The sequence below is a fragment of the Chionomys nivalis genome, chromosome 15 (assembly GCF_950005125.1).
Source record: "Chionomys nivalis chromosome 15, mChiNiv1.1, whole genome shotgun sequence".
NCBI classification, from domain to species: Eukaryota; Metazoa; Chordata; class Mammalia; order Rodentia; family Cricetidae; genus Chionomys; species Chionomys nivalis.
The window spans coordinates 9,951,942-9,977,635 of NC_080100.1; the positions used below are offsets into that span (position 1 = coordinate 9,951,942).

General features: G+C 43.6%; 2 protein-coding genes across 6 annotated transcripts in view; one reads left to right on the forward strand and one right to left on the reverse strand.

The window, feature by feature from the left end:
• The window catches only part of Otulin (OTU deubiquitinase with linear linkage specificity), a 31,827-nt gene extending 17,435 nt beyond the window's left edge, over window positions 1–14,392 (forward strand). For all 5 annotated transcript variants that reach the window (XM_057789677.1, XM_057789673.1, XM_057789674.1 and 2 more), the window contains 4 exons: window positions 1,761–1,904; window positions 5,389–5,514; window positions 8,023–8,292; window positions 10,729–14,392. In XM_057789677.1, coding sequence (XP_057645660.1) covers window positions 1,761–1,904; window positions 5,389–5,514; window positions 8,023–8,292; window positions 10,729–10,923 — 735 coding nt within the window. In that variant the 3' untranslated portion in view covers window positions 10,924–14,392. The remainder of the gene's footprint in view (window positions 1–1,760; window positions 1,905–5,388; window positions 5,515–8,022; window positions 8,293–10,728) is intronic.
• An 8,981-nt stretch (window positions 14,393–23,373) lies between these two features.
• Ankh (ANKH inorganic pyrophosphate transport regulator) overlaps window positions 23,374–25,694 on the reverse strand; it is a 130,048-nt gene continuing 127,727 nt past the window's right edge. The window contains exon 12 of the mRNA XM_057789619.1: window positions 23,374–25,247. Coding sequence (XP_057645602.1) covers window positions 25,134–25,247 — 114 coding nt within the window. The 3' untranslated portion in view covers window positions 23,374–25,133. The remainder of the gene's footprint in view (window positions 25,248–25,694) is intronic.

Genomic DNA, 25,694 nt, shown 5'->3' on the forward strand with positions numbered 1-25,694 from the left:
ATTATTCATCTTTTAGGGTTCACCTCAGGTCCCCAAATGCTTTTTATCTCTTGGAAATCTGAGAGAAAATGCCAGTCTCAGCCCTAATTCTTGTAAATCTGCATCCTAGGCTCTTGTATATGAACTGAACTTTAGTGTCTGCTGAAGGTGAAAGACTCGCCTTTTAGAGGCCTGCTGACCATGCTATCAGGTATTCAGGTTCCCAACTTGCCCAGAAAACTGAGTTGGACCATGAGTCTATTTTCTCACCTGCCCAGAAATGCCTTCACTGACTAGTAATTTATTCTGTTGCCGCAATCTTTTCCAAAGATCTGGTTTACCCATTGGCATATTAAAGTTCAGTACTGAAGATACTCACGTTACCCATATATACCATATTGAAAACGTATGGGAGAATCATTCCTCTCTGGGGTTGGTTTCGGGGAAAGATGTGACCAGTCAGTAATCCAATCAAAGCACCCACATAGAGGTGCAGCTCTGAGAGTGGTGGTTGAAGGTGGCCATCATCAGTGCCTACTAACTTCAATTCTTGACTTTATATTAGTCCCTATTTGCCTAATTACTTGTATTTAGTTTTACATACTCTTTTGGAAGTGTTTATAAATCCAGATTAATTTTTTAAAAGAGTTAGATCCATCTCTGAAATGACTATGTGCAGGTTCAGACCTGTAAGATGCTGTGGATCTGAACCTTTTCTGTCACCCGATGATGTAGCTGTGGTGTCAGATTGTGGTGCATTACTGCCGAGTTTGTCACGATGCTGTTTTAAACAAGCCTGGACCGCCAGTCATGCAATCACAGCACTTGTTAGCTGACTGTGTCACTCTTCTGTGTAGAACAGTGTGCCCTGATGCCAGCAGCAACTTTATACATCTCATGTTCACTGTATCTCTTGACTGTATTGCTTGACTTTAATCTCTTTTGTTCATTGTGTCTTGTTAGCCCAATTGCCCTGCTAATACTCAGTAAGAGCCTATCCAGCCCAAGTATATAGTAGGATATACCAGCTAGGTTTGTGCAAGGGCACTCTGTGTCCCAGTGGTGACATTGCCTAGCGACTTATTCTCAGAATGTATTACCATCACTAAGTGACATATGCCTGTATGTACACACACACGAAACTCAGTATTTTGTTTATTTTTAAATCTGGAGATAGGAATAGTGCATGCCTCTCCTCCTTTTCCTGTTCTCTTTATTAAAGCATTTGGGATTAATTAACCACAGATGAAACCTTTCTGAGTGTCACCAGTGAACGATGAGTAGTGCTCCCTCAGTTGCTTAGGGAGGGCTTGGAGAGTGGCTAGTGCTGGATGATTAGTTTGTATATCGGCTCTGTTGCATTTGATATAGATCAGTGGTTCTCAGCCTGTGGGTCACAACCCCTTTGGGGTGCCATATCAGATATCCTGCATATCAGATATTTACATCATGAGTCATAAAAATAGCAAAATTATAGTTATAAAGCAACAACAAAGAATTTTATGGTTGGTCATCACAACATGAGGAACTGTATTGGGGTCACAGCGTTAGGAAGGTTAAGAACCACTGTTATAGATGCTGAGATTTCATACAGCATTAATATTTTAAAATAAATGGAATTATAATTAGATTTCAATGTCTAACAAAGGCTGAGCTATTCTTGTTTCCCACTTCCCAATGATTTAGGACAGTTTTTTTTTTTTTTCTCTGTAGGAATGGGACTTTCCTTGCTCTCTTAAGCTAGGAATCACCATCTGAACTCTTTGATGTTTTCTCCCAAGGGCTACGAGGAAGTTTCTCAGAAGTTCACATCTATAAGGCGAGTTCGTGGTGATAATTACTGTGCGCTGAGGGCCACGCTGTTCCAGGCCATGAGCCAGCTCACGGAACTGCCCCTCTGGCTGCAGGACCCGGACCTCATGCTGGTACGTTGCTGCATGGATCTGAATCCCCACGTTTCAGGAAGTTCTTGTGAGAAGACATCTCTTTTCTGCTCATCCTGTGTGATGGTATAATATGCAGCGTGATTTCAGACTTGTTCAATTTTGCACATCTAAGATGATTTTATATATGAAAAATTGACCAGAAATAACCAGTGTTTTCCAGAAGAGAAAAACGGTGAAACTTAATACAAACAATTAAGTTGAATTAGAGTCCAGATGTTTAGAATTCATCAAAAAGCACATAGAAACAACTTGAGTTTATTTTATTATTTCTGTGAAGTAGGGTGTATAATTGATTATTGGGGTCCAGTCAGGGTTTTAGACGCAGATCAAAAACGAATCCTCTTTCCGAGGTGAAATGTTGGTGTTGATGTAGAGAGACATTTCCTGGGCTGGATGTCTTTAGTGCTTTAAATCTGCCACGTGGTAGAGAGTCCTTGGGATCTGTGCCTCCAGGCGTCCCGATAAAAAGAAGGGCACGTGCCGACACTTTGTGCGGTGCTTTATAAAAGGAAGTTCTGTAAATCCTGGCACTAGTTCACGTGGCTTTGCTGGTCTTTATTTACGTGTGAGATGGAGGACTTTTTGTAGTTTGGGGGGGACATAGTTTTAACTCTGTAGCCCAGGCTGGCCTTAAACTTGTGACCCTTGGAGTGTGAGGTGGACATAGTTTTAACTCTGTAGCCCAGGCTGGCCTTAAACTTGTAACCCTTCTGCTTCAGTCTTTTGCCTGTGGTGTGACAGGTGTGAGTCAGCAGGCCTAGCTGATTAGAACATGGCAAAGATGTTACTTCTGTGTGCTCTAGCCCTTACCAGTGAGGATTTCCTAGGAGGAACAGTTAAACTGCCGGTGTAGTGGATGAGTGAATATGTGCGGGCTGACTTGTCCCTGTCACACTGGGCTTCTTACACAGGCATGAAGTGTGTGCTTTCAACACAGCCAGCAAATGGAATGAGTGTGTTCTGTGACTTAGTAGATATAGATGCCTTCTTCTTAGAGTGCTGGTATTCCAGGAGGAGAGACTTTGCCATAGTACTTTTAAAAACAAAAGAGACTACTTTGAAAATGATTATTAATTCATATTGATTCTTTTGTACCTTTACCTCTGTGGGGCTTTTTAGATTTCTGGGCTTATTTGACACTGAATCTAAGTTTTTATACTTTCTAAGAGCTTCTGGTGCACATAACGTCCTAAATGCCACATTTGAAGCAGGTCAGGTCCCAAAGCTTTTTTTAGTTTTTAAGTATACTGTATTTAAAAGATGTCTGAATGGGTGAAACAAATGTGACATCATTTGCTTGAGAAAGACACTAAAGTCTTTCATTTTGGGATGATGCTTTTGACACTTGCAATTGTCGCGTTATCAAGACTATAGTTACTTGTTAGAGAAAACAGGCTGTGTTGTGCTTAAGCTACCGAGTGATTCTTAAACTCTTACTGTCATCATTTCTTGCGTCAGTGTCTTTTTCTTTCTTTCTTTGATTCTTTGAGACAGAATCTCTGTGTAGCCCTGGCTGTCCTGGAACTCACTTTGTTGGCTAGACTGGCCTCAAACTCCAACTGTCTCTGCTGGGATTAAAGATGTGCGCCACCACCTGGCCAGTCTGTTTCTTATATCTCCTACTCCAACAGAAGGCTGACCTGTGTGCTTACTAGAAAGGAATGGTGATTTATGTGGAACCCAGTTGTGATTCATGAAAGCATTTCAAGTTATATTTACTTCTTCCTAATAAATAAATCCAACTCCATTGTTCTTTCATAATAGTTCCTTAGAAAGTGTGTGTGTGTGTATGTGTGCGCGCGCGCAAGCTTCCATACACATTGTGAGTGTATGGGGATCAGAGGACAACTTTGTGGATTTGCTTACCTTCTACATTTACTTGCGTTCCTGAGATTGAACTCAGGACAGCAGGTTTATATGGCCAGAGCTTTTTCCCCGCTGAACTGTCTTGTTGGCCTGCTAACCTGCTAGTTTCTTTTCTGTTTTATTTTGTGGACTTTTCTCCAAGATTCCTGCATCAGGAAGTGTACACCTGGACTTGTTTAACATTTGATTGGTAGATTGACTGGTGAGTGACTGAAGTGAGGAAGTTAGCTGTTTTCCCCCAAAGGTAACTGAGTTGATTGTTGTTCCTGCGCTTTAGATGACCACCCAGTGGTACAGCATCCTTAGCTGCTCTGGGCTGCCCTTCATCTCCTTTTCCACCTCACACATCTTTGGAACAGGTATTTTTTGTCTGATTGTAGTTCTTGGAGCTGAGTTGTAATTTCACTTTATTGCCACTTGAGGGCATGTTAAATTCTGAGTGGTTCTTATGATAAGATGACAGTGACTGCATGGCTTTCCCCTTGAGTGATGCAGAGCACTGCTACTGTGGTTTTCATGTTTATAGAGACAAAACCATCTTAGTTGCACACGATTGTTCCAGACTGAGAAAGCACAATCAGAATTATTGTTCATGAAAGAGTCTGAGTATTAGGTCCCAGTGGCACTGAACACACGTCTCATTTTAAGCTGTTTATTACTGTTAAATAAGTTCCACATAAGACATTGGGGATGTGATTCTTTTTACTCCAGGGGTGAAATCTCACTTTCTCTTTACTTATAAAATTTTAATTACATTTGTGTGTGCACATGTATGCCTGCCTCTCCTGTTGAGCCATCTCACTGGACCACAGAGGTGAAGTCTTAGCAGTGCAATGACATGCCCATACCCAGCCCAAGTCTCTATGGTTTATTCTGACACACCCAGGACTGTGGGAAATAGAGTGTCCCGTGATCTCACTGATCAAATTGTGACTTTCAGAGTTGAAATTCTATTAATGTGCAGGGAAAAATGAAATAGTCCAGGAACAAGAACAATATGAGGACCACAATAGTACTTGTCCTTCTGTCAACAAGTAGGGAAGGTACAGCTCCCTTACCCGCCCATTGCTGCTGAATCTCACTCATCTTTTCTGTATTTTGGTGTTGATTAAATATGTGTGTTAACATTGCTTAACAGACAGATCTTGTGTTTTTAGTATCAGAAATTAGGCTTTGCTGTCTCACCAGGGACAGGCTTTGACTTGACCATGGGCCTCTGTGCTCACAGTTACCTTGCTGAGAACTGATGAGCGGTAAGGCTGCCTGCCAAGGTGGCTATTGTGAAGATCCAGTATGGGGACTTCCTTAGCTTAGCTTCCTGTTTGCCTGTTATGTCCTGTGGGTGGTGTCCTGCAGGCTGCACTCCTGTCGATCTGAATCAAAAGCATTCAGTCTAGCAGCCATCCGTGTGGCAATACTTGCTGATTTTGTGACTTCCGGGTTCAGATTCTCCATTCTGAACCCATATGATAATTGCAGGAATTCTGGAAATTAAGGTGGGTTTTGTATAAAGGCTTTGTGTTGTCTCCCTTTCAGGTTGCATCATAGATGTCTTGCAATGCTGACATCTGTTTATCTCTGTTTCTTGATATTCCAGTTACCAGAAAAGCTGATAAACAAGTATAGCTGGATCAAGCAATGGAAACTTGGACTGAAGTTTGATGGGAAGAGTGAGGACCTGGTTGAAAAAATTACGGAGTCCCTTGCCCTGCTGAGGAGGAAGGTCTGACCCATGTGATTCTCTGTCTCGGATGCGTGTAAAGCTTCCTCTTTTGTTCCCCAGAAGATTCTATGCTCTAGGCTTATTTATTCATAGTTCTTCTTTAAGTTTATAAAGAAAGAAGGTTCATTTTGGCTCTTGATTCTCTTTAGAAGCCAGAATTTGCTGGTTTCAGACAATAATTTGGGGCTAAGGGAATCGTGTGATCAGTAAAATGCATGACCAGAAACTGAGTTTGGTCCTCGGAAGTCACATTCGTAGGCCTGATAGGGTGGCGCATGGTTGTAATCTCAGCATTGGAGAGTAGGGCATAGGAGGACCCTGAAGCTCACTGACCATTGAGTCAGTGAGAGACCCTAATCTCCACGTGCATGCACACACATTTGTACCCTTACACATGTGCACACATACACTTGCATGCACATTGAAAAAGAAAACTTTGAAAGAGCATAAATTCTTTCCATAAAGTCTTTGGTAAAATGAGAAGCACCAACGTTCTGTATTCTTAGAGGTGGTGCTGTATACAAGTATGTCAGATAACACTTAATCTTTTTCAGAAGAAACCTTAGTAAATATAATTTTTATTCTAAGTCATGTTTTTTAAGTTTCAGGGTTATCATTTAGCCTATATTTCTTTCTTTAATGATTTATTTTATGTGAGTGTGTGTGCATATGGGTACACATGGCGACCAGAAGAGGATGTTGGATTTCTCAAACTGGAGTTAGAGGTGATTGTGAGCACCAACATGACACCCTCTGCAAGAGCATCAAGTGCTCCTTACTGTGAGCTGTCTCTCCAGCCCTTTGGCATGCATTCCTATTCTCGGTGGTCACTGTGTGTTCATGAAGTTCTTTCCAGTTATTTTAGGAGTCTGCCCATATGTGTTTAAAAGTCTTTTTTGTTGTTTTTTTGTTTGTGTTTTTTGAGACAAGGTTTCTCTGTGTAACAGCCCTCGCTGTCCTGGAACTAGCTCTTGTAGACCAGGTTAGGCTTGACTCCTAGAGATCTGCCTGACTTTGCCTCCCAGGTGCTAGACTAAAGGCATGTGCCACCACCGTCTAGCATGTTCAGAACTCTTTTTTGGTAAATCAGTTTAGTGAATTGTCTTTTGAAACCATCCCAAGAATTGTATGGACTTGGTACGCTTACTTCCCCTGCTCTGGTGTATATAGTTCTACCTTTCTGTGGTAGAGTGCACTATAAGAGCATGGTTATTCTTGTCTATTAGAGTGTAGTGTGCAGTGTAGGGGCTAGGAGCCTGCACCTACTCACTCAGCTGCTGTCATAGGGGAGTGGTGAGGGCAGACTGCAGCACTGTGATGGAGGGAGTGGTAAGTTTGTCAGCTTAGCTAGAGGTTGCAAATCTATTTTTTTTTTTTTTTTTAGGGTCTGGTGAAACTTAGTTTTGTTTTATTGTGTATGTTGACTCTAACTAGACCCTTCTTTGGGGAAATGTATGTATGATCCCAATTTTCAGTAACATTAGAATTGCTCTTTAATAATCTGTGCCAGCGACTGTCACACTTCTCTTTGTCATACTTGGCACTAAAAGTTACTTGGGATGCTCTACCTTTACTACCAAAAAGTCAGATGGCTGTGATAATCCTGTTCTAAAGATGAGGATCCACAGCCTGGAAGTCTATAAAGCCACCCTGCATAGCCAATCTTAATTGTATCATGACTTTCTGACTCTAGAATCTTGCTCCTAGCCAGAACCATGGTCTACTTCTAGAAAGTAGGAGATGTGGACAATGTATTCCAGCTGTGAAGATCAGAGGGTTCCAAATGGTCATGGCCATTAATATTTCTCTCAGGATTGGTGTTTGAAAGCAGTGCTAATAATACATATTCATAAAGACTGGTATTTATAGTGACATCTTTTTTCTTTCATGGTATCTATCTTAGCAGTACACATATTTACAATGTTTTCTTGTTCATTTTAAGAGTTTTCCTATTACCTGAAAACTTTTATTTTTAAGTAAGAATCAAGAATTTCTGATTGGATTTATTCATTAGACACCCATATATATTTTTTAAGAAATTATAGGGGTAAGTTTAATAAATCAGTATTCAGGAGATTCCACAGTCTTCCTTGTAGTCTTCCATTTCAGAGACTTCTGTGTGTATTTCTGGGGGTAAGGTTCTGAAACCCCTTCCAGGTGTAAAAGCCATAGCTGTCTTCATCACTCTCACACACTGTTCTTCCAGACGCCTCTGATTGTTGTGTTGTTCTTGTTGCTTGGGAAGTTAGTGGAGTTCACACTTCCATCTCACATCCCCATGCTTCCTCGTACTGTGTTGCACTTCTGTTTCACATTTACAAGGGGAGAAGCTAAGGGGCTCATATAGCCTGAAGAATACCCTTGTGAGAAGTGAGAACTTGAATCTCGTCACATTGGCATATATATGTCTTATGGTCCCCTACTTCTGAAAAGCATTACTCATGGTACAGAAGTATGCCAGGGATTTTCAGAACAAAACTCTAATTGTGACAACTTCTTTTATTGTAGTGGGCGCGCCTGGCAGAAATGAAGACTGCTGAAGCACGGCAGGTAGCTTGTGATGAACTGTTCACAAATGAAGACGAGGAGTACAGCCTCTATGAAGCTGTGAAATTCCTAATGCTAAACAGAGCCATCGAACTCTATGATGATAAAGAGAAGGGAAAGGAAGTCCCGTTTTTTTCTGTGCTCTTATTTGCTCGAGACACATCAAGTGACCCTGGACAGCTACTGAGGAACCACCTAAACCAGGTGGGACATACTGGTGGCCTTGAACAGGTGAGTTGTGCCTTTGAGAGTATTTTATCTCTGTTAGCACCAAATGGGATCTCACAGTTTGTAGGTCATTTCAGGAACAGCTTACCTAGGTGCTTCTGGTCCAGCATCTCGTGAGCAGTAGGCTTCAGTCTCGATTGGGGCTGGACATTTTACATGCATGACTTTTGGCAGGAAACCTCAGTTCTTCATTGGTAGCCAGAAGGAGTATTCCTCACCATACGGGCCCTTCTCTGTAGGGCTAGGATGATACAGTCTCACTTATCCCACATTCTGTTTATTAGAAGCTAGTCACTAAATACATTCCTTACTCAAGGGGAGGGAAATGAGGTTAGTCCTGACACTTACACAGTCCTAGGATTGCTTCTGCAAAGTGATGTAGTTCTCTTGACTCTGGCAGGCTAAAATACTTTATAAAGCACCAGGTAGAGCCATCTGAGGTGCTTGTTTAGTCTTGGCTGCTGTACCAGGAAAGCCTAGCCTCTCAGCTCTGGTCTTCTGTAGAAGCTAAATTTAGAGTATTGTGCAGCTTCCTAGTGCAGTATCTGCACTAGGACCCTTCTCTAAGCCAAAAGTCAAGTCACCTTATCGTGTTTTGCCTTTTATGTCATTGCTCTAAAGGATATTAATACTGTGTATGCATATATGTGTGTGTGTGTGTGTGCGCATGTGCGCAGTTAGCTAACCACTAAAGTAACACTAAGGCTCTGAATTTAACTTGCTACCTTTCTTGGACTCCTGTGCTTGATTTTTCCTGAAAAGACCAAAGTATCAGGACTGATGCTTCCAGAAATAGTCAGTTGAGTTTCTCTGAGTCTTTCTGGCAGGTAGACATCCATGAAACCTATTCTGTTGTTTTGCTTAAGGAGCAAGAAAGAGTAAAAGATTGGTGGTTATTGCTAGGCCAGCAATATTTATGATTACTTAAAATAGCTGTTTGTGCTCAGAATGTTCCTGAACTGTAGCAAAGACTGTGGCAGACACTCCAGTAGGACTTGGTCTACATGCTAGGCTTAAGTTAGTCCTTTCAAAGACCCAGCAAGCTCTGCTACAATGCTGCATCCTCTTTAAAAATTGTCCCTTTTGAAATATAACTTAAGCACCATTAATTCTTCCTTTTAAAGCATTCTAACCAGCAGTAGAGTCTAATCTCGGGCCATGTTGGAGCTCCATAAAGAAACCCAAAACCCATTCAGGCTTCTTTTCCTCCAACCTTAGGTAGTCATAATCTTTCTGGCTATAGAGCTGCTTATTCTGGATGTTCTTAGCAGTACAGTCATACACTATGTGATATTTTGTGACTGGGTTTTTCATTTAGCATATCTTAAGATGCATCATGTTTTAGAATGCATTGGTACTTTATTCCTTTTAATAACCAGATAATAGGACATTGTATGGCAATATCGTATTTTACTCATTCATCAGCTTGATGAGTATTTGGGTAGTTTCTTCTAATTGCTGTGAATATTTATTGACTGTATGTGTGTGTACATGTGTTTCTCTTGGGTATATGTCCAAGAGCAGAGTTGCTGTGGGCAGATGGTAATGTTGTGACATTTTAAGGAATGTCGCTTAGTGCTAGAACACTTGCATACCATGCATGAGGCCCAGGACACCTGCATACCATGCATGGGGCCCTGACTTTGATCCCTAGCATTGCTAAAGAAGAAAAAGAGCCGGGCGGTGGTGGCGCACGCCTTTAATCCCAGCACTCGGGAGGCAGAGGCAGGCTGATCTCTGTGAGTTCTAGACCAGCCTAGTCTAGAAGAGCTAGTTCCAGGACAGGCTCCAAAACCACAGAGAAACCCTGTCTCGAAAAACCAAAAAAAAAAAAAAAAAAAAAAAAAGCACCTGCCCTGTTTTACATCCCAGCAGCAGTTTGTGTTCCATTTTTCTATGTCTTAATTATGTTTTCACTGCCTTTTAAAAATTGAGATGAAGTTCACAGAATATAAATTAACCATTTAATGTCTGATTAATTGACAGTACATTTTCAGTCCCCATATGTTTTTATCACTCCCAAAGAAAACACTATTCATGGAGCAATCATCTGTCTTTTTGATTATATTTAAGTTTTCATGGGTATAAAGTACTATCTCCTTATAGCTTTGGTTTGCTTTTTTCTAAGGGCTTATGATTTAATGTGGTTATTGGCCATTCGTGTATCTTCTTTGGAGAAACGTCTTCCAAGTCCTTCATTCAGTTTTAAATTGTTTTATTAATAGTTGATTTGGGAGCATCCTTAATATATTCCAAGTATAAGTTCCTTATCAGATAATGCACTCCATTCTTTATAGCCCCTCCCTTGACTAGGTTCAGAGGGGAGGAGGAAGGTTGCAGTGAAGCCAATGCCTCTCATTGTCTGGGATAATGGGTACAGCTTGGTGTTAGGCCCCATCTGTGGCTCCCTCAGAACACTCACTTGCTTTTCCTTCCCAGGTTGAAATGTTCCTTCTTGCATATGCTGTTCGCCACACCATCCAGGTGTACCGGTTGTCCAAGTATAACACCGAGGAGTTCATCACAGTCTATCCCACTGACCCCCCCAAGGACTGGCCAGTGGTGACCCTCATAGCTGAGGATGATCGGCACTATAACATCCCTGTCAGAGTGTGTGAGGAGACAAGTCTGTGAGAGACACCCATGTGGACAGCTGTGAGAGGCAGCACAGTTGCACACGCAGCTCCTTCTCTGGGGCCTCAGGGCTGCAGCTCTCCAGGGACAATCTGGGAGAACCCTTGGGCCCCTGGAACCAAGGGGAACTGTGATGCTCTGAAGACTGTTGATAACAAGAAGTAGCCAAGTCATTGTTCTATCTGTTACACAGTGTGTCTCACTGGGGGCTTCAGCGTGTGCCTTTGGGAGGTACAAACAACTTCTCAGTACAGCAGATGTTTTTGTGTCAGAGGAAATTGTTTGGAAAGAAACATGTCCAATGAAAGTTCTGATGGTAAACTGGTGTTACTTTTTAAGACAATAGTTTTGTTTTTGACTTTTATTCTTTTGGAGTTGGTGGTGTGGGTCCCATTAGTGGTCTTCCTATGAGATATGCTTAAGGTAATATCCTGGAGTGGATAGTTACAGTATCTTTTGTTAGCTTCACCTGCTTTTGGAGGGATGACTAGTGAATTTATATTTATATCTCAGTTAATACTATTTTAAGTAGATTGTCTCTTAGAGGATTAAGAATTGGGTCCCAGAGTAGATTTTTTGAAGCCTGGAAAAGATACAGGAGAGCACAGGGAGAAGTCTAGACACTGATTTCTGAGGCTTGGTGCCCTGGCATTGAGAGATCCTGTTGGCACATGTGCCCTAGTGCTGGGGTTGTGGATTACGATAAGTTCCAATGGTCACGATTCTACCCTCAGAATTGAGTTTATATCCACCTGTTTACAGAAGTGGAAATGAAAACTGTCTCTGAAGTTGACGTGTTCTCCTTTGCCCCTTTCATGCTCTTGAAGATCTCACGAACTGCCAAACCCATATGTGACAGGATGAGAGACAGCCAACTATCCAGTATGTCTGATAGGCAAGTAAAGCAGAAGCATGTGGTAAGCAATGCAAAAGTGCATAGCTGCTTGGGCAGCTAGAAGGAGGCAACTGTGCTAGCTATGATGGGTCTGTGTGCATGGCACAAGCCATGGCCCTGACTTGGAGACCTGCTAAGCATGGGTTACCTTGGGTCCTTTGTTTCCCTTGAGGGCCATAGCCCGTGGTCTTTGTTCATGGGGACCAGACACACCCCTCTTTAGGATTCCATCTGTAGCACCCCAGTCGGTTCAGCATTTGTTGGTGCTGTTATCTTGATGAGTTGAATTTATTTTTTCATAGTTAAAACCTTTAATCCAATTCATACAGATGATGAGCACCTTGTTTTGGGAGGCAGGATAACCCTTTAAAATATAAATTGTCATTTCATTAAAAATTAAGTTTGTTTTTTTTTTTTGATTTTCGAGACAGGGTTTCTCCGTAGTTTTTGGTTCCTGTCCTGGAACTAGCTCTTCTAGACCAGGCTGGCCTCGAACTCACAGAGATCCGCCTGCCTCTGCCTCCCGAGCGCTGGGATTAAAGGCGTGCGCCACCACCGCCCGGCCTAAAAATTAAGTCTTAAAAAATATTGTCTTAGGTAGGAAAACTCAGGATATACAAATCATTCAGTAGTATTTCTTTTCCCTCTTGAGTAAAATCACAACCTTTGGTTAACTGTTCAGTGCTGTGCTGTGTGTAACTATGTTAGAGAGTCTGTGTTTTCACTGTGAAATGCTAAGGTACCCTTGAGAGAGGAGGTACCTAGCATCCAAGTTAAAGTAATAATAACGGCTTACTGTTGACTTTGACACTTTATTTTGTTTGTAATTAAATAGTAGGAAATGCCTGCCATTCGTGTTTGAAGAGTTTTGAAACCAGAACTTGAAATGCTTAGATAATTCCTAGTAGGAGTCACTTGTGCTGTTTGGGGACCTCAAAGCTGTCCATTGGGCTTAGCCACTATTGAATTTTAGCAGTGCTCTTGGTAATATTCATGCTTACCTGCATTTTAAAGACAAGCTAATCTTAGTGAGCTTGAACTGGACTTCTGGGAAACCTCTTTATATTTGATACTTCCTTCTTGTTTGTGATATTGTTAGATACAGTTTCCCTATATTATGTCCCATGAAGTTAATGTTGCCTTTTCAGAATGTTTTCAGATTTTCTTGCTCACCTGTGTTGGTTGTGGATGTGCAACACCTGTTGGTTGAGTCATGCATGTGGTCATGGTGGCGGCATTAGTCCTCTAGTGAGTTGGATATGACATAGTTGCATTTCCTCCTGTATGCATAAGGAAATATTCTCATTGCATAGAGGATTCATCCTGTTTTCCTGTCTAGCTGCCAACTCTTTGATTATACTACAGAATATTCAGTCGTGTCTGATGAGCTTTTTCTTGAAGAAAAATGACATTGCATGTCCTTTTGTGTATTTTTTTTCCTTCCAGTTTTAGGACTTACTAAGGAAAATTGCATACCATATGAATTGATAAAACTTCTGTTGGAAGAACATCCATTTTTTGTTTGTTTTGTTAATTTATTTGGTTGATTTTGACTTTCTGAGACATAATATTTCTCAGGTTTTCAACTCCTGAGAGCTATGAATGTAGGGATTGCCACCATAGTAGTACATTTGTAAGGTCTTATGTGTTGAAGCTTTTTTCTTCTGGTTTCCTAAGTGGCTCTGTGCTGTTCTTCCCGTCCCCTCCTTTTCACCCACATGTGCTCTTTACCTAAGAAACAGTGGTCTTGTTTTTGTGAAGGTCTTCTAGATGTTTTTGAGGTGATATATCACCCACGATGAACCTCTGATGGTGACTGTATGAGTAGGGCTGACATACACTTCCTGCCATGTCTTCCTTTGATATAAAAATTTAGTTTGATCGGTTTCTTATCTCTTTTTCTTAGCATTACTTTGCAGGTGTTCCCTGCTGAAAGCTGGAGCATATTTTTGGGAGCGTAAACCATTGAGGACTCTTGCTTGTAGGTGTACATAAAACGGATAGCTTTGTGTTAAGCTCTGATGTTTCTTAAAAAAGCAATAACTGCACTAGAAATAGAAAGCCTTCAGTTGTGCTTTTCATCTGAGAGAAACGTCAGAGCCCAGTTTGGCAAAGGTGGAGCGCAATGTCAATTTACAGTTTTAGGAAGGTCTGAGGAACTAAGAGGGGAGCTGAAGGACGAACTGGCTTCAGAATGCACTTTAAAATGATGCAGGTCTTAGTTTCTTTTCCTGTTGCTCTAATTAAAAGCTCTGACAAACGCAACTTAAGGAGAGAAGGTTTTATTTTAGCTCACTGTTCAAGGGTCCATCATGGCAGGGAAGTCAGGTGGCAGGACCTTGAAATAGCTAGTCACATGACATGCATAGGCAGGAACACAAGCAGTGAATGCATGCTGCTGCCCAGTTCCTTTCTGCATTTATGCAGTCCACGGTGCCAGGCAGGGCATGGTGTCACCAAGGTGAATGGATGCTCTCACCTCAGTGAAGGCGGTCGTGGTCATCTGCAGGCGTGCCCAAGAGGTTCATCACCCATGGAAGTCTAGATTCTGTTAAGTTGGCAATTAACACTAACTGCCACACTGTATAAAAACAAAAGCAGTAGATGCCCAACAGACTAAGCTTAAATTATAAGAAAATAAAACTCTGAATGAATTTGAAGAGTTAATGAATAAATATATTCTATTGACTCCTCCCCAAATTTAAGTCCTTTCTTTTAAGATGATCTCTTCAGAGGATAGGGGATCTGGTACTTAGCCATGCAGCCCTTGAATGAAGGTGTGAGTGAAGAAATTCATGCTATGGATAGGACCAGGGTCAACTGCTTCTGAACCCTTGGCTGCTTTCCCCAGGTCAGTAACACATAATTAGTACAAGAAAGGGACATGGAGCACAGCATGTAGATAGCCTCGGTCATCATTCTCCAGTAACCAGTGCTTCAGTCTTAATTTTAAACCTCAAAATAAATTTGTGATTAATTTTAGTTTTCATTTATCTATTGAGAATTGCCTTGATCTACAACAACATAAATGGTGCTAAAAATATGGTAGCCCTTACGAAAATGCAGCAGCCACTGTAGTGCTGTGACTTCAGAGTAGCCCAGATGAACGTGAGTAATGACTGCCCTTTCATTTCCATTCTGTCTGTGAAAGGACTCTGGCTTTGTTACCTATATTGTAGCAGCTCGAGGAGGTTGGCAGCCCACTCGGAGATTCTGCCTGTGGGGAGGGCATGGTTTTCCCTGGGGATCATCACGAGACGCACTTATGAAACTTGCTGTGCTCTTGTTGCCTTGATTAGCAAAGTCTGCTCTTTGCACTCTGGCATGGCAATGCTGGTCAGTCGTCCACTGCCCTAAAAGCCATACTCCTAAGCTGTGGACTGATCTCAGGTGCCTGGCCCATGGGGTGGAAGTTTCCTGTCATTTGTAGTGTCTCTTGTCTTCACTGTTCAAGATTGAGCTTCCTCTCGGTCTTTGATTCCTTTAATACACTCAGATGCCAAGGACTGTGAAAACAACTCAGTAAACTCAGTGAACTCTGAAGGCTGTTCTGGTGCTGTGGTTAAGTATCTGCTTTTAAGGACCGTGGCAGACTGGGACCTGTGCTGAATCAGCTCTGACATCTCACCGCCTTTGTGAGCAGAGGGATTAAGATTTGGTGTGTGGGGAACTGGAGAGATGGCTCAGCAGTTAAGAGTACCGGCTGCTCTTCCAGAGTACTCTGGTTTAATTCCCAGCATCCACATAGCAGCTCACAATGTTCCGTAACTCCAGTTCCAGGGGGCCTAACACCATGGCAAAACACCAAAGCACATAAAGTAAAATAAGATTTGGTGTTTGTTATTAGGCAGTGCTGAAGGTAGAAGATATTCCGTGATCAGCACAGTGTCTGAAGGTATGCAGTTTGGCTGTGGATCTGGGTCGAACAACAGTTCCACTGCCTACTCTAAGTAAGATGAGCATGACTTGGGTAAGTTACTGATCCTCCCTAAATCTTTATCTTGACCGTGCACAACCTGTCTGAGGTGGTGGTAGAGAAAGATGCCCTCAGCCTGCAAAACAGGTCTCCAACAATAAATAGTCCTTATCACGTGTTTGCTGGGCAAAGGCTACTGCGCACAGAGCTCCTTTCATCTGTGTTGACCATTCTAGTTGCTGAAAATGCACCTGTAAGTGGGATAACAAGAGCTCATGTGGGACTGTCACAGGAAAAGGTAATGGAAACCGGGGAACAGAGCTCTCGCTTAGTCGGGGCACTTACAGGTTTTGTAGTCCTCAGAAAGCATCTCTTAGAGAGCAGTGTTGTGTTACTAACAGAAAACAAAACAAAAAGAATGACAGAAATCCTTTCTGTCTTAAATAAGTCAGTGCTACAACTCATTGTTGACAGTTGGGGCTCTCTAAAGTTGAATCTGAGGAAGGAGGCAAGAGGCAGAGCTAAGATTTTAGGACTAGTACTGCCCTAAGCCAGCCTCACCCCCCTGGGCCCGGCCAAGGCTTAGCTCACATTCTCTGCTCTTGGCGTATATTCAGGGACCCTTCTGTCCTTCACCTTTTCCCCAGTTCAGAGCTTTTCTTTGACAGCTGCCTTGATGTGCTAACACTTCCTCTTTGTAAGCCCAGAATCCAGTGACAATCCCGCAGTCTGACACGGAGCAGCCTGAAGATGCCCCTTTGTCTCCAACTAGCCTTGTTATTGGCATGGCCAGCTCTGAGCCAATGAACACTGTTGCTGCTTAGCCCATCATGCTTGACCCCACCAGGCTGGACAGCGCACTGACATGAAGGTACCATCTCCATGGATTCTCTTGTGGCATTTTGTGCCCTCATGGACAGGGAGTGTCTGTTCAAGCTTCGTAGATTAGATACCCAATTCCTGGAGGAGAAGGGCCAGTCCAGAAAAACATACTCGTCAGTCTAATAGATTCCAGAACTTTCTCTGTAATGTGTGATGTAAAGCTGTGTGTGTGTGTGTGCGCGCGCGCATGCCACTAATGGGTGTGCAGGGTGGAGGACTCAAAATACCAGGTGGTAACATTCTGGTCCTGAGGACACGTGGGCTGGAGAAAAACTGTTCTAGAACGTTGATGAAAGTTTCTATCCCACTGGGTTCCACAGCCATTCAGTCCCAAATAAACACACAGAGGCTTATATTAATTATAAACTGGCCTGTGGGCTCAGGTTTATTATTAACTAGCTCTTACAACTTAAATTAACCTGTAATTCTTACCTATATTTAGCCATGTGGCTTGGTACCTTTTCTCAGTAAGCCATTCTCATCTTGCTTTCTGTGCTTCTGGATGGCGACTGCATCTCTGCCTTTCCTCTTCCCAGAATTATCCTAGTCCGGTTGCCCCACCTATACTTCCTGCCTGGCTACTGGCCAACCAGTGTTTTATTAAACCAATAAGTGTGACAGATCTTTAGAGTGTATAAGAGCATTATCCCACAGCACCAGAGGCACGTCTGCTGTCTGGCCCACACCTGGCCTGGTGACCCTCATGGTGGAAGGGGACAACTGACTCCTGCAGGTTGTCCTTCGGTGACATGAAATTTATGCTCTGGCAATGCTAAAGCAGGCATGGGCAGCCCGTATATGGTGGTTCTGTTGAACTTGTCCTTATTGGGGTTCATGATGTTGTTGGTGAGGACAACTGACCAGGTCTCTTCCTCTTGGGGTGCTTTTTGGTGACCCCCCCAAAAGTTGAAAATGAATACATTTTAAAATAAGAATCCTGGGAGTAAGGAGTGGAATGAAATGCACAACTGTCTGCCTTCCTCTGGCTGTACTGCCCGTGATAACATCAGGAAGGAGAAGTTAAGAGGGTGGTTTGCTCCCCGTGGGTCCTAGGCTAAGCAACACAGGAAGGGGAAGAAATCGGAGTTATTAGGAGGTAGGACAGGGTTAGTGAGACCTTGATTGTGATGCCTGAGACTCACCTGGACAGGATGCCACAGAAATAGAGCAGTGCAGACCTGCCCTGTGTATGGTGTTGTTCTTCCAGGAGGTTAGCTACTGCTACTTAGGCCAGTACATCTTCAGACTGTCTGTAGGAGAGGCAGACTCTGAGCTCACCTTGACTCCAGCCAGATAGGAAGATAACGTATGTCCTAGTTCCTTGGTGGAAGCAAAGAATATGACCTCTTAGTATTTCAAAAATGTAATTGGCATGATGACTTGTCTATAGTCAGCATCTGAGAAGCTGAAGCAGGAGGATTATGAGTTCCAGGCCATCCTATGTAAGTTAACAAGACTGTATTTCAAAAGGCAAAACAACAAAGCAAAGCAAACTCACAGTATAAGCAGAATAGAAGATGTAATTAAAAGATGAACAGTAAAGAAGGAAACTTCCAGCCTTAAGGAAATTAGGAAGCTTATAACCATAGGGATTATGGGGATATGAAAATGCAGATAAAGAATGTGAAAAAGTCATCTCTTGAGTTATGCTGTTATAGGGCGTTTTCTCCAAAGACTGGCCAAGACTTCAGGTGACAGGAGCAGGCAGATTTTCTCAGACCTCACCAGCATTGGGGCAGAGAAAAACCTGGAGGAGGTTCAGAGAGGACTGCCTGTATGCATAAAGTGCTGGGAAATAAAACCATAGTTCAGAAAAAATACCAGAGGGAAAGTGGGTCATATTTAACTATGACAGGAAGTGGGAGGGGGGAATCTGCTGGGAGATTTTAGCTACCGAGGCAAAGGGCTAAACTTAGTATGTAAATTTGGAAAATGAGGAAACCAGAGTTAAGATTAGGAAATCAAGTGACTGGTGAGTAAATAGGCGAGTGATTAGGATAAGAAAACCAAGAAACTGCAAAGAAGCTAGATGATACAGCGGCCTTTCATCTGCAGTTTGCCGTGAGCTGAAAGGCTGTAAGTTGAGCACGTGGGGGGGGGGGGGATGGACTTAATTTCATTAGAGCAGGGGAATGTGGATTTGCTGTTTGTTCTGACCTCGGGAATAAGGTCATCTTCCCATTGTCAAGTGTCCTAACCTGGATCATGAAATGCTGGGGCAGGAAGGAGCCCAGACCGTGAGTGAGCAGATGATCAGAGGCCAGAGAAGTGTGGAAGGCCTTGCTGTGGGCTCCAGTCCTTAGGTTGAAAGCTTCCCTTCAGTGAGAGTGTGCCAGTGTTGGGCAGAATCTCCTGTGTGTCTCTGTCGGGTTTCTGAAGCTCTGATTCTTTAGTCATACCAGCTGTAGACAGTCATTTTAGTATGGCACTACAGAGCAAAGCAAAACGTGTCATTGAGTACAAGGAACAAGATCATGCCTCCAAAACCATACAGATGTGGCACCCCTGGGGTAATGAACCTGCTTTGTGGTGGCATGGCTGACAGTGTGTGGTGCTAACTTCTGTGACGTACACCCTGAATCTGCTCTGACACAGAGGTGCTGTAGCCTTCATTCACAAGCTGGTTTGGGCAAATATGGGTCTTAAATTGCACAGCCTTAAACCACAGGAACCAGAGTCCCCCTAGCCTAATGTTCTGCAGCTCCAAAGGCTGCCTTTCCTGAACCCACGGTTGGAAATACATTTCTGGCATAGTTTATAGCAACTACCACTATGCACAATGTGGAATTTCCATGAAGTTGTATACTGTACGGCAACCATACTGTCTAGGGTGTAGGAACGGGTTCATTTTTCTGCTGATTGGCAGGAGAGTTTGAAAGTCAAAATCAAGGTTTGCTCAAAGTGAAAGGACCTGATTAGTAGCCTCCTGGGGTTCTTAGTCTCGATAATGAGGGTTTTATTAAAATGGATCAAATGGAAGCTCGAGGACAATTTTATAAGTGTTTAAAAGAGAACTCCCAGAGCAAGCCAGCTGTAAATCTCAGTATCTACCCAGAGGGGAGAGAAGAGAAGGAAAAATCCATGCTGTACTTCAGCAGGCAGCCATATGGTGGGGAGAGGTTTTGGAAAAAAAGCACAGAATCCCAAAATACTGGAAAATAAAAAAGCATATTTAGCTTTCTGCCAGTATTTTAAAGGAGACAAAAAACGAGTTGTACCTTTTAGAGTAAGAACCCAGCTGCTCAGCAGGTTAGAGGGACTGTGCTAGGGGCTGGGATCCTGGGAAGTAAAAATACAGTGTCTAATTAGAGGAATTTATTCTGCTTATCTCTTCTGCCTGGCGTCTGGTGCGTCTGCCTTCCCATGGGTGCTCCACCTTCCTGGCATGCTCCCATGGCCAGGTGGTTGGCATGCTGACCCATACTCACTCTTACATGTTGGGTAACTTGGATGTTAGGCCTCTGCCCAGGCCAGAGATTTTATCCTCTTGACCAGAAGGAACAGTTTTCTTTTAGTGGGACTTTACTGCTGCTGTGTTAGAACCAGTTTTACCTGGTCTGTCATCGTGTACACCAAGGAACTCCTATTTCTGGTGTAAAAACAATCCCCATTTTGTGTGTTGTTTCGTTATGTATTGGTTGATGTTTGTTTCTGCAGAAGTGAAGGTCAAGTCTTGCTGATGAGGTGCACTTGGAGCTACATGACCGCACTGAAGAAGTACTATATGAAAACATTGACTAAATCCATGCATGTGTATCTGACAGCTATCTTTAAAAGTGCATCTCTCCTCGCTAGGTTTTAGAGATTCTGATTGATTGCAAATGAAGGAGAGAAAAATTATCATTGGACTGGAGAGATAGCTTGGTGGTTAAGAGTGCTTGACTGGAATCATGAGGGCAGAGTTCAGATCCCAGCATCCACTTAAACTGGGGGTCAGAGCCAAGATTGATGGGTCTTGATGGCTTCCAGCTTGGGCAACAGATTGGGAGCCCCAGGTTAACAAAGGGACCCCATTTCCAAGGAAATAAGACAGTGAATCTGGACTCTGTATTTTGTGTGCAGTTGTGTGAACACCCACACTAAAGTGTACATGCACAAAGACAGGCACTAAATAGAAATCTTAAAACTGTATCCCTGAAGGCTTAGAAGGCGCTAGTTACAATTCTGGAACTTGTATTTGGTGGAGAATTTGTTTCCTTTGATCTAGGTGCCTTTCCAAGCAGGGAGCCACAGCAGCAGAGCTAACAACGGACCTTCCATCTTGTGAAGGAAAAAAAGTTTAAAAGACTCTTTGTCTTCTCATTATTTTCCCTTTTGAGATCAGTCTGTAAACTCTGCAATTAGTTGTGTTTGCTGCCTTCTAAGTGGAGTTTGGGTTGTTTTGATGACAGGCCTGTTTCTCCCCTGCTCGCTTCTCTGTGTTCATTTTAGTTGCCAGCCTTTGGGTGAGCGAGCAGGCAACCCAGGCTTGCTTACATTTCTCTGATTTCCACTACATCCTGTTTCATGTGCGGTTAGGTCAGCTGATAAATCACCTGATGTTTTGCTTCTTCAAATGACAGAAATAGAGGCTCAGAGTAACCACACAGAGAAGTAGCTCTCATGGTTTCCAAACACATTGCTTTTTGATGCTTCGGATGCTTTTTATAAAAGAGCCTTGTGTAGGGGTTGTGTGGAAAGGCAGACAGAAACCACTGGGTTTGCACAGATAACCCCGAAGTCATCTCACCCTCCCAGGTCCTACCAGAGACAGCATTATATCTGTTATAGAAGTGTGGGGTAGCACTGAGAACAAGAGGAGCCCTCTCCTGATGCGGCTCAGAAGGTTCCATTTGAAGTTTGGCAGCTAGCTCTCTTGCAATACCCTAGGCCTACACCTGGCTGGTCACCACACACCAGCACATAATGTTCTCATCACACTCTATTTAAGGCTTTACTGAAGCAAGAAAAAAAAATGAGTACAAAAAACATTTCTCCCTGGGTGTACACCTTTAATCCCAGTACCTGGGAGGCAGAAGCAGGTGGATCTCTGAGTTCCAAGGCCAACCTGACCAGCTAGTTCCAGGACAGGTTCCAAAGCTACAAAGAAACCCCATCTCGAAATAAAAATAAGACAAAAACATTTCTCAAGGAAACATAATTTAATTACAAGAGGTCAGAGGTGGTGGCACACCCCTTTAATCCCAGAATTCAGGAAGCAGAGGCCAGAGGATCTCTGTGAGTTCAAGGACAGCCAGGGCTATGTAGAGAAACACTGTCTCAAACAAAAACAAAACAAAACCCCACAATACCCTAAAAATAATTACAAGAACATTGGTATTTCCTAACACAGATTTCACTCTCGTTACGGTTTGGGGAGAAAGTTGTTGAATCTAGAAAAGAGTTCCTTTCCCTCTGCCTATTTCAGACGAGACAATCCCCAAACAGAATAGTTAGCAGGATGGGGAAGCTAGGAGTTAGAGTGTAGCTCAGTGGAGGGGTGTCTGCCTAGCCCCCAGTTTCCTCTCCAGAGCAGACATACACACACCCACGGGCATCCTGCACTAAGGGACTGGTTTAATTCTTTAGAGAGTGGTAACCCCGTCCCATGATCGAGGTGCGTAATTGTCTCAGTCCCACCAGGTCCAGAAGGGGCCGCATGCAGCTCGAGTCTGTGGAAGCTGACACTACTGCCGTCCACACTGACGCCTCCTGAGATGCACCTTAAACCGGTATTAAGGGTTTTCATTTCTGAGGCCCTCTACGGACACTTCCAAGTCAAACCATCAGCGAATGCCAAGAGACAGATGGCCTCCAATGGGAGAGGAGTGCCTTTGCTGCAAGAGAAGCCCAACACAGGCAGCAAGGGGTGACTGACCAGCAAAGAAGTGACCTCTCCAGTGACTGAGTCCTCCGGGTGAGTGTCCTGCTAGCCGCAAGCCCTGCAGTGGGTAGGCTTTGCCCTTCCGTGAGTCACAGCACTCCTCTGTTTACTCAGTTCCTGGTGCCCTAGAGATGCCCTGAGTGCCAGGACCCAGTAAACAAGGGCAGGGCAAATGACAGGTGCGTACTTAGAATGACCCCCTGTTGCCCCCCAGAAAAACAGCCCTCCCTGCTGCTCAGAGGAAAGCCTCACTATAGAAAGGCTTCATTGGGGCCACCAGCGTGGATGAAAACCCTCCCCATGGCCTTGCAACTTTAGGTTGTATTTGTCTACAGTTGCTTAACCCTCAGAGTCCTACCTGGTCTTCCCGCAGTCCTTGACAAGAGGATTTCCCAGGCGGGGCCTTTTCTGTTGTTAGTTGCGCAAACACGTTTAAAAATAACACTAGGCCGGTGAAGCAGGCTGTCCTAATGCCTTTGGACAGTAGAGAGAGTGACCCCTGCCTAAGCCCAGACGATGGAATTCTTGGTTTGAACATGAAAGTATGACAGCTCAGAGTTCTGCCTTAGGATGTCAAGTGACAACACAGGCCCAAAGAAGGGAGCGGAACTGTGGAGACGCCTGCCCTGCAAGTGAGGGTCTGAACAAATCCTGCAGAAGTGCAGCTCCACTGCTGAGGCCCGGGCCAGGCACGACATCCTAGGTTCTCAGGAATTCTAACACCGCTTTCTTCATCTTCACCAAGGGAGGTGGCTCTGGACTTGAAGCTATGCATCCTAATTGCACAATGGAGAGTTGCTTAGCTGTTCTTTCTTACATCTGGGGGGGGGGGGATTTCATCTTTGCCATTTGATACTGAACCTCCAAACCCAGAAGCATGAAAATAGCCACACATGTTAAAAAATACTGTTTAATTTTCTAGTCATGTACTTTAAAAAGCCAATACAATTAAGACTTTTAAGTTATCTTTTCAGATCTGCCCCTGAAATCACCGACAAGCAGCTACGCAGCACATAGGCCGTGTTCCCATGGTGGGCACATATGAAGGACATTGGGTATCCGGAAATGGGAACAAGCCTGTGTAGCTGACAGCCAACCTTTGCCCTTACAGTCTTAACATGAGGATTACACAACATGGAAAAAAGAAACGCAAGAGGCCTGCCTTTTTCTCCTTTTTTGCCTTTGCCCTTCCAACCTTTACTTGTCTGCACAAGTGGCCCATTTTCTCTGTAGGCTGCCCATCAGGAAACATTGTTTTCTTGGCATCTACAGGCCCTGACATTCATACACAAAGGACTCTGTAATGTACAACGGTCACTGGTACAACGTGAGTGAGCTGTAGGTATGCGGAGCACATAGCAATCACTGAATTGTATTAGAGACATTTTATTGAAAATGCGAAAATAGGAAATGTATTATAGCCTAAAATAAATTACATAACATATACAGCATATATTTATATCTTTAAAATATTTGTTTAGGTTCTTTCAGTCTAGTTATTTTGACTAAATCAGGAATTTAGTGAACTGTATCCATAATTTTTTTTTTAAAGGAAAAAACCCGCTTTCCAAAACTTAGAAAAATATACTGCACTAAATGGAGTTCCAATGCATTGTTTCAGGGGTATCACACAGTGACTGATACTTGTTTAGAAAATGTCTTGCTTTATGGTGTAGAGGGGAGTACCATAGTACACTCAGTTACCTGTCTCCAGAGCTGTGACTAGGAACGGCAGAAACAGGTAACATACCTACATCAGAAGTTACGAGACAGGAACCTGGCATTAGAACGGATTACGACTTAAAGCTCTGCTCACTGTGGAAACGACATGGACAGTTAGGACACTCCACTTCTCTCGCTCTAGCGCCCTCTTCAGGGAAGGCGAGTGAAAAGCAAGCCTTCAGGGAAAGTCATGCGGAAGGATGCTGACATTTGGAGTGGCGCTTCTTGGACAACTCTGCAAAGTCAGCTCGTGTATATACACTGCGGGTTGTGGCAACTCAGCGAGATGCTGATGATCAAGTCGGTTTGTGACTGATCCAATTTCTACAGGAGATTACATTTCCATTCCTTTGGCCCGGTATGACCCCCGCCCCCCAGCTCTTCCTCTGGGAGCAGGGAGCTTCTGGGCTGCAGCCTGTGGCCCACTGGTGTGTGTGGTTGAGAGTTCACGACTCCAAAGTGGGAGGGGGTGTGGTAGGCACCAGGTCACATCTGTTACAGCCACAGGATTGGGGAGCAAGTCAAAAGAGGCTGAGCTGTGACCTGTTGATTCTTAAGAGGCAAACATGGACAGGAAAAGAGTCTGGCCCAAGAGGCAATGGCACAGCCCAAGTCCTTTGGTTCCAAAGTGGAGATTGTCCAAGGGAGTAGAAATGTCGACCAGGAGGTGGCTCTATCTTTTGGGTTTTTATGAAGCAGGGGCATGAAGTCAGCGATTCTGTGTTTACAAAGTGACAGTAAAGACCTTTCTCTAGGTCCCCACATCTATGAGCATACCCAGTATGCTAGAGAATTTATATGAAACCTTTAAATCAAGGCCTCTTTCATAACCAAAAGTAAAAATTAAAAATCAGAAAACAACTCTACGGGAGGAGGAGGAACGAGATGATGCTGTTGTCTTGACTGTCCCTGCAGTGCCCCTGGGCCTGTTCTCATTCATTTTCCTCCCTCATTTCAACGATGTCTGTCACCTCCTCTGTTGGAGGCATGTCGGTCATTGCTGAGTCTTCCCCCTCGGTGCCTGACTCATTCTCCATCTTCTTTTTCTAGATGAAAGAAGACACATCAGAGTGGGGATGTGGACGGGGCATCCATAGCAGTGCCGTGAGGAGGGTTTAAGATGTGAGGCATCCTGGGCGGACGAATCTAGTCAATGTATTCCTTTCACTGTGGCTGTTCACGTATCTGATGTGTGTCTGGTACACAGTGCTAGGTACTCTTGGGGACCCTGTCCCTCATATCCTTGCTGTCATTCTTTGGGGTGTAGCCTTAGACGACAGCTCCCTAAAGCCTTTCAAATGGAGGCTTTGCTTCTCCCACGTCCTGCTAAAACCCAAAGCTTTGAACCTTTATGTTCTAGATTAGTCCTCCCATCTGTCGTTGGTCGGTGTCCCCTGTGACAGCTCTGGGTTCACTCTGTCCTGCCCATTGTGCGCCCTAATTCCTGGTGGCCTCACTGCATCCTGTTTTGTCCTTGCAGAAAGTACCTTCTT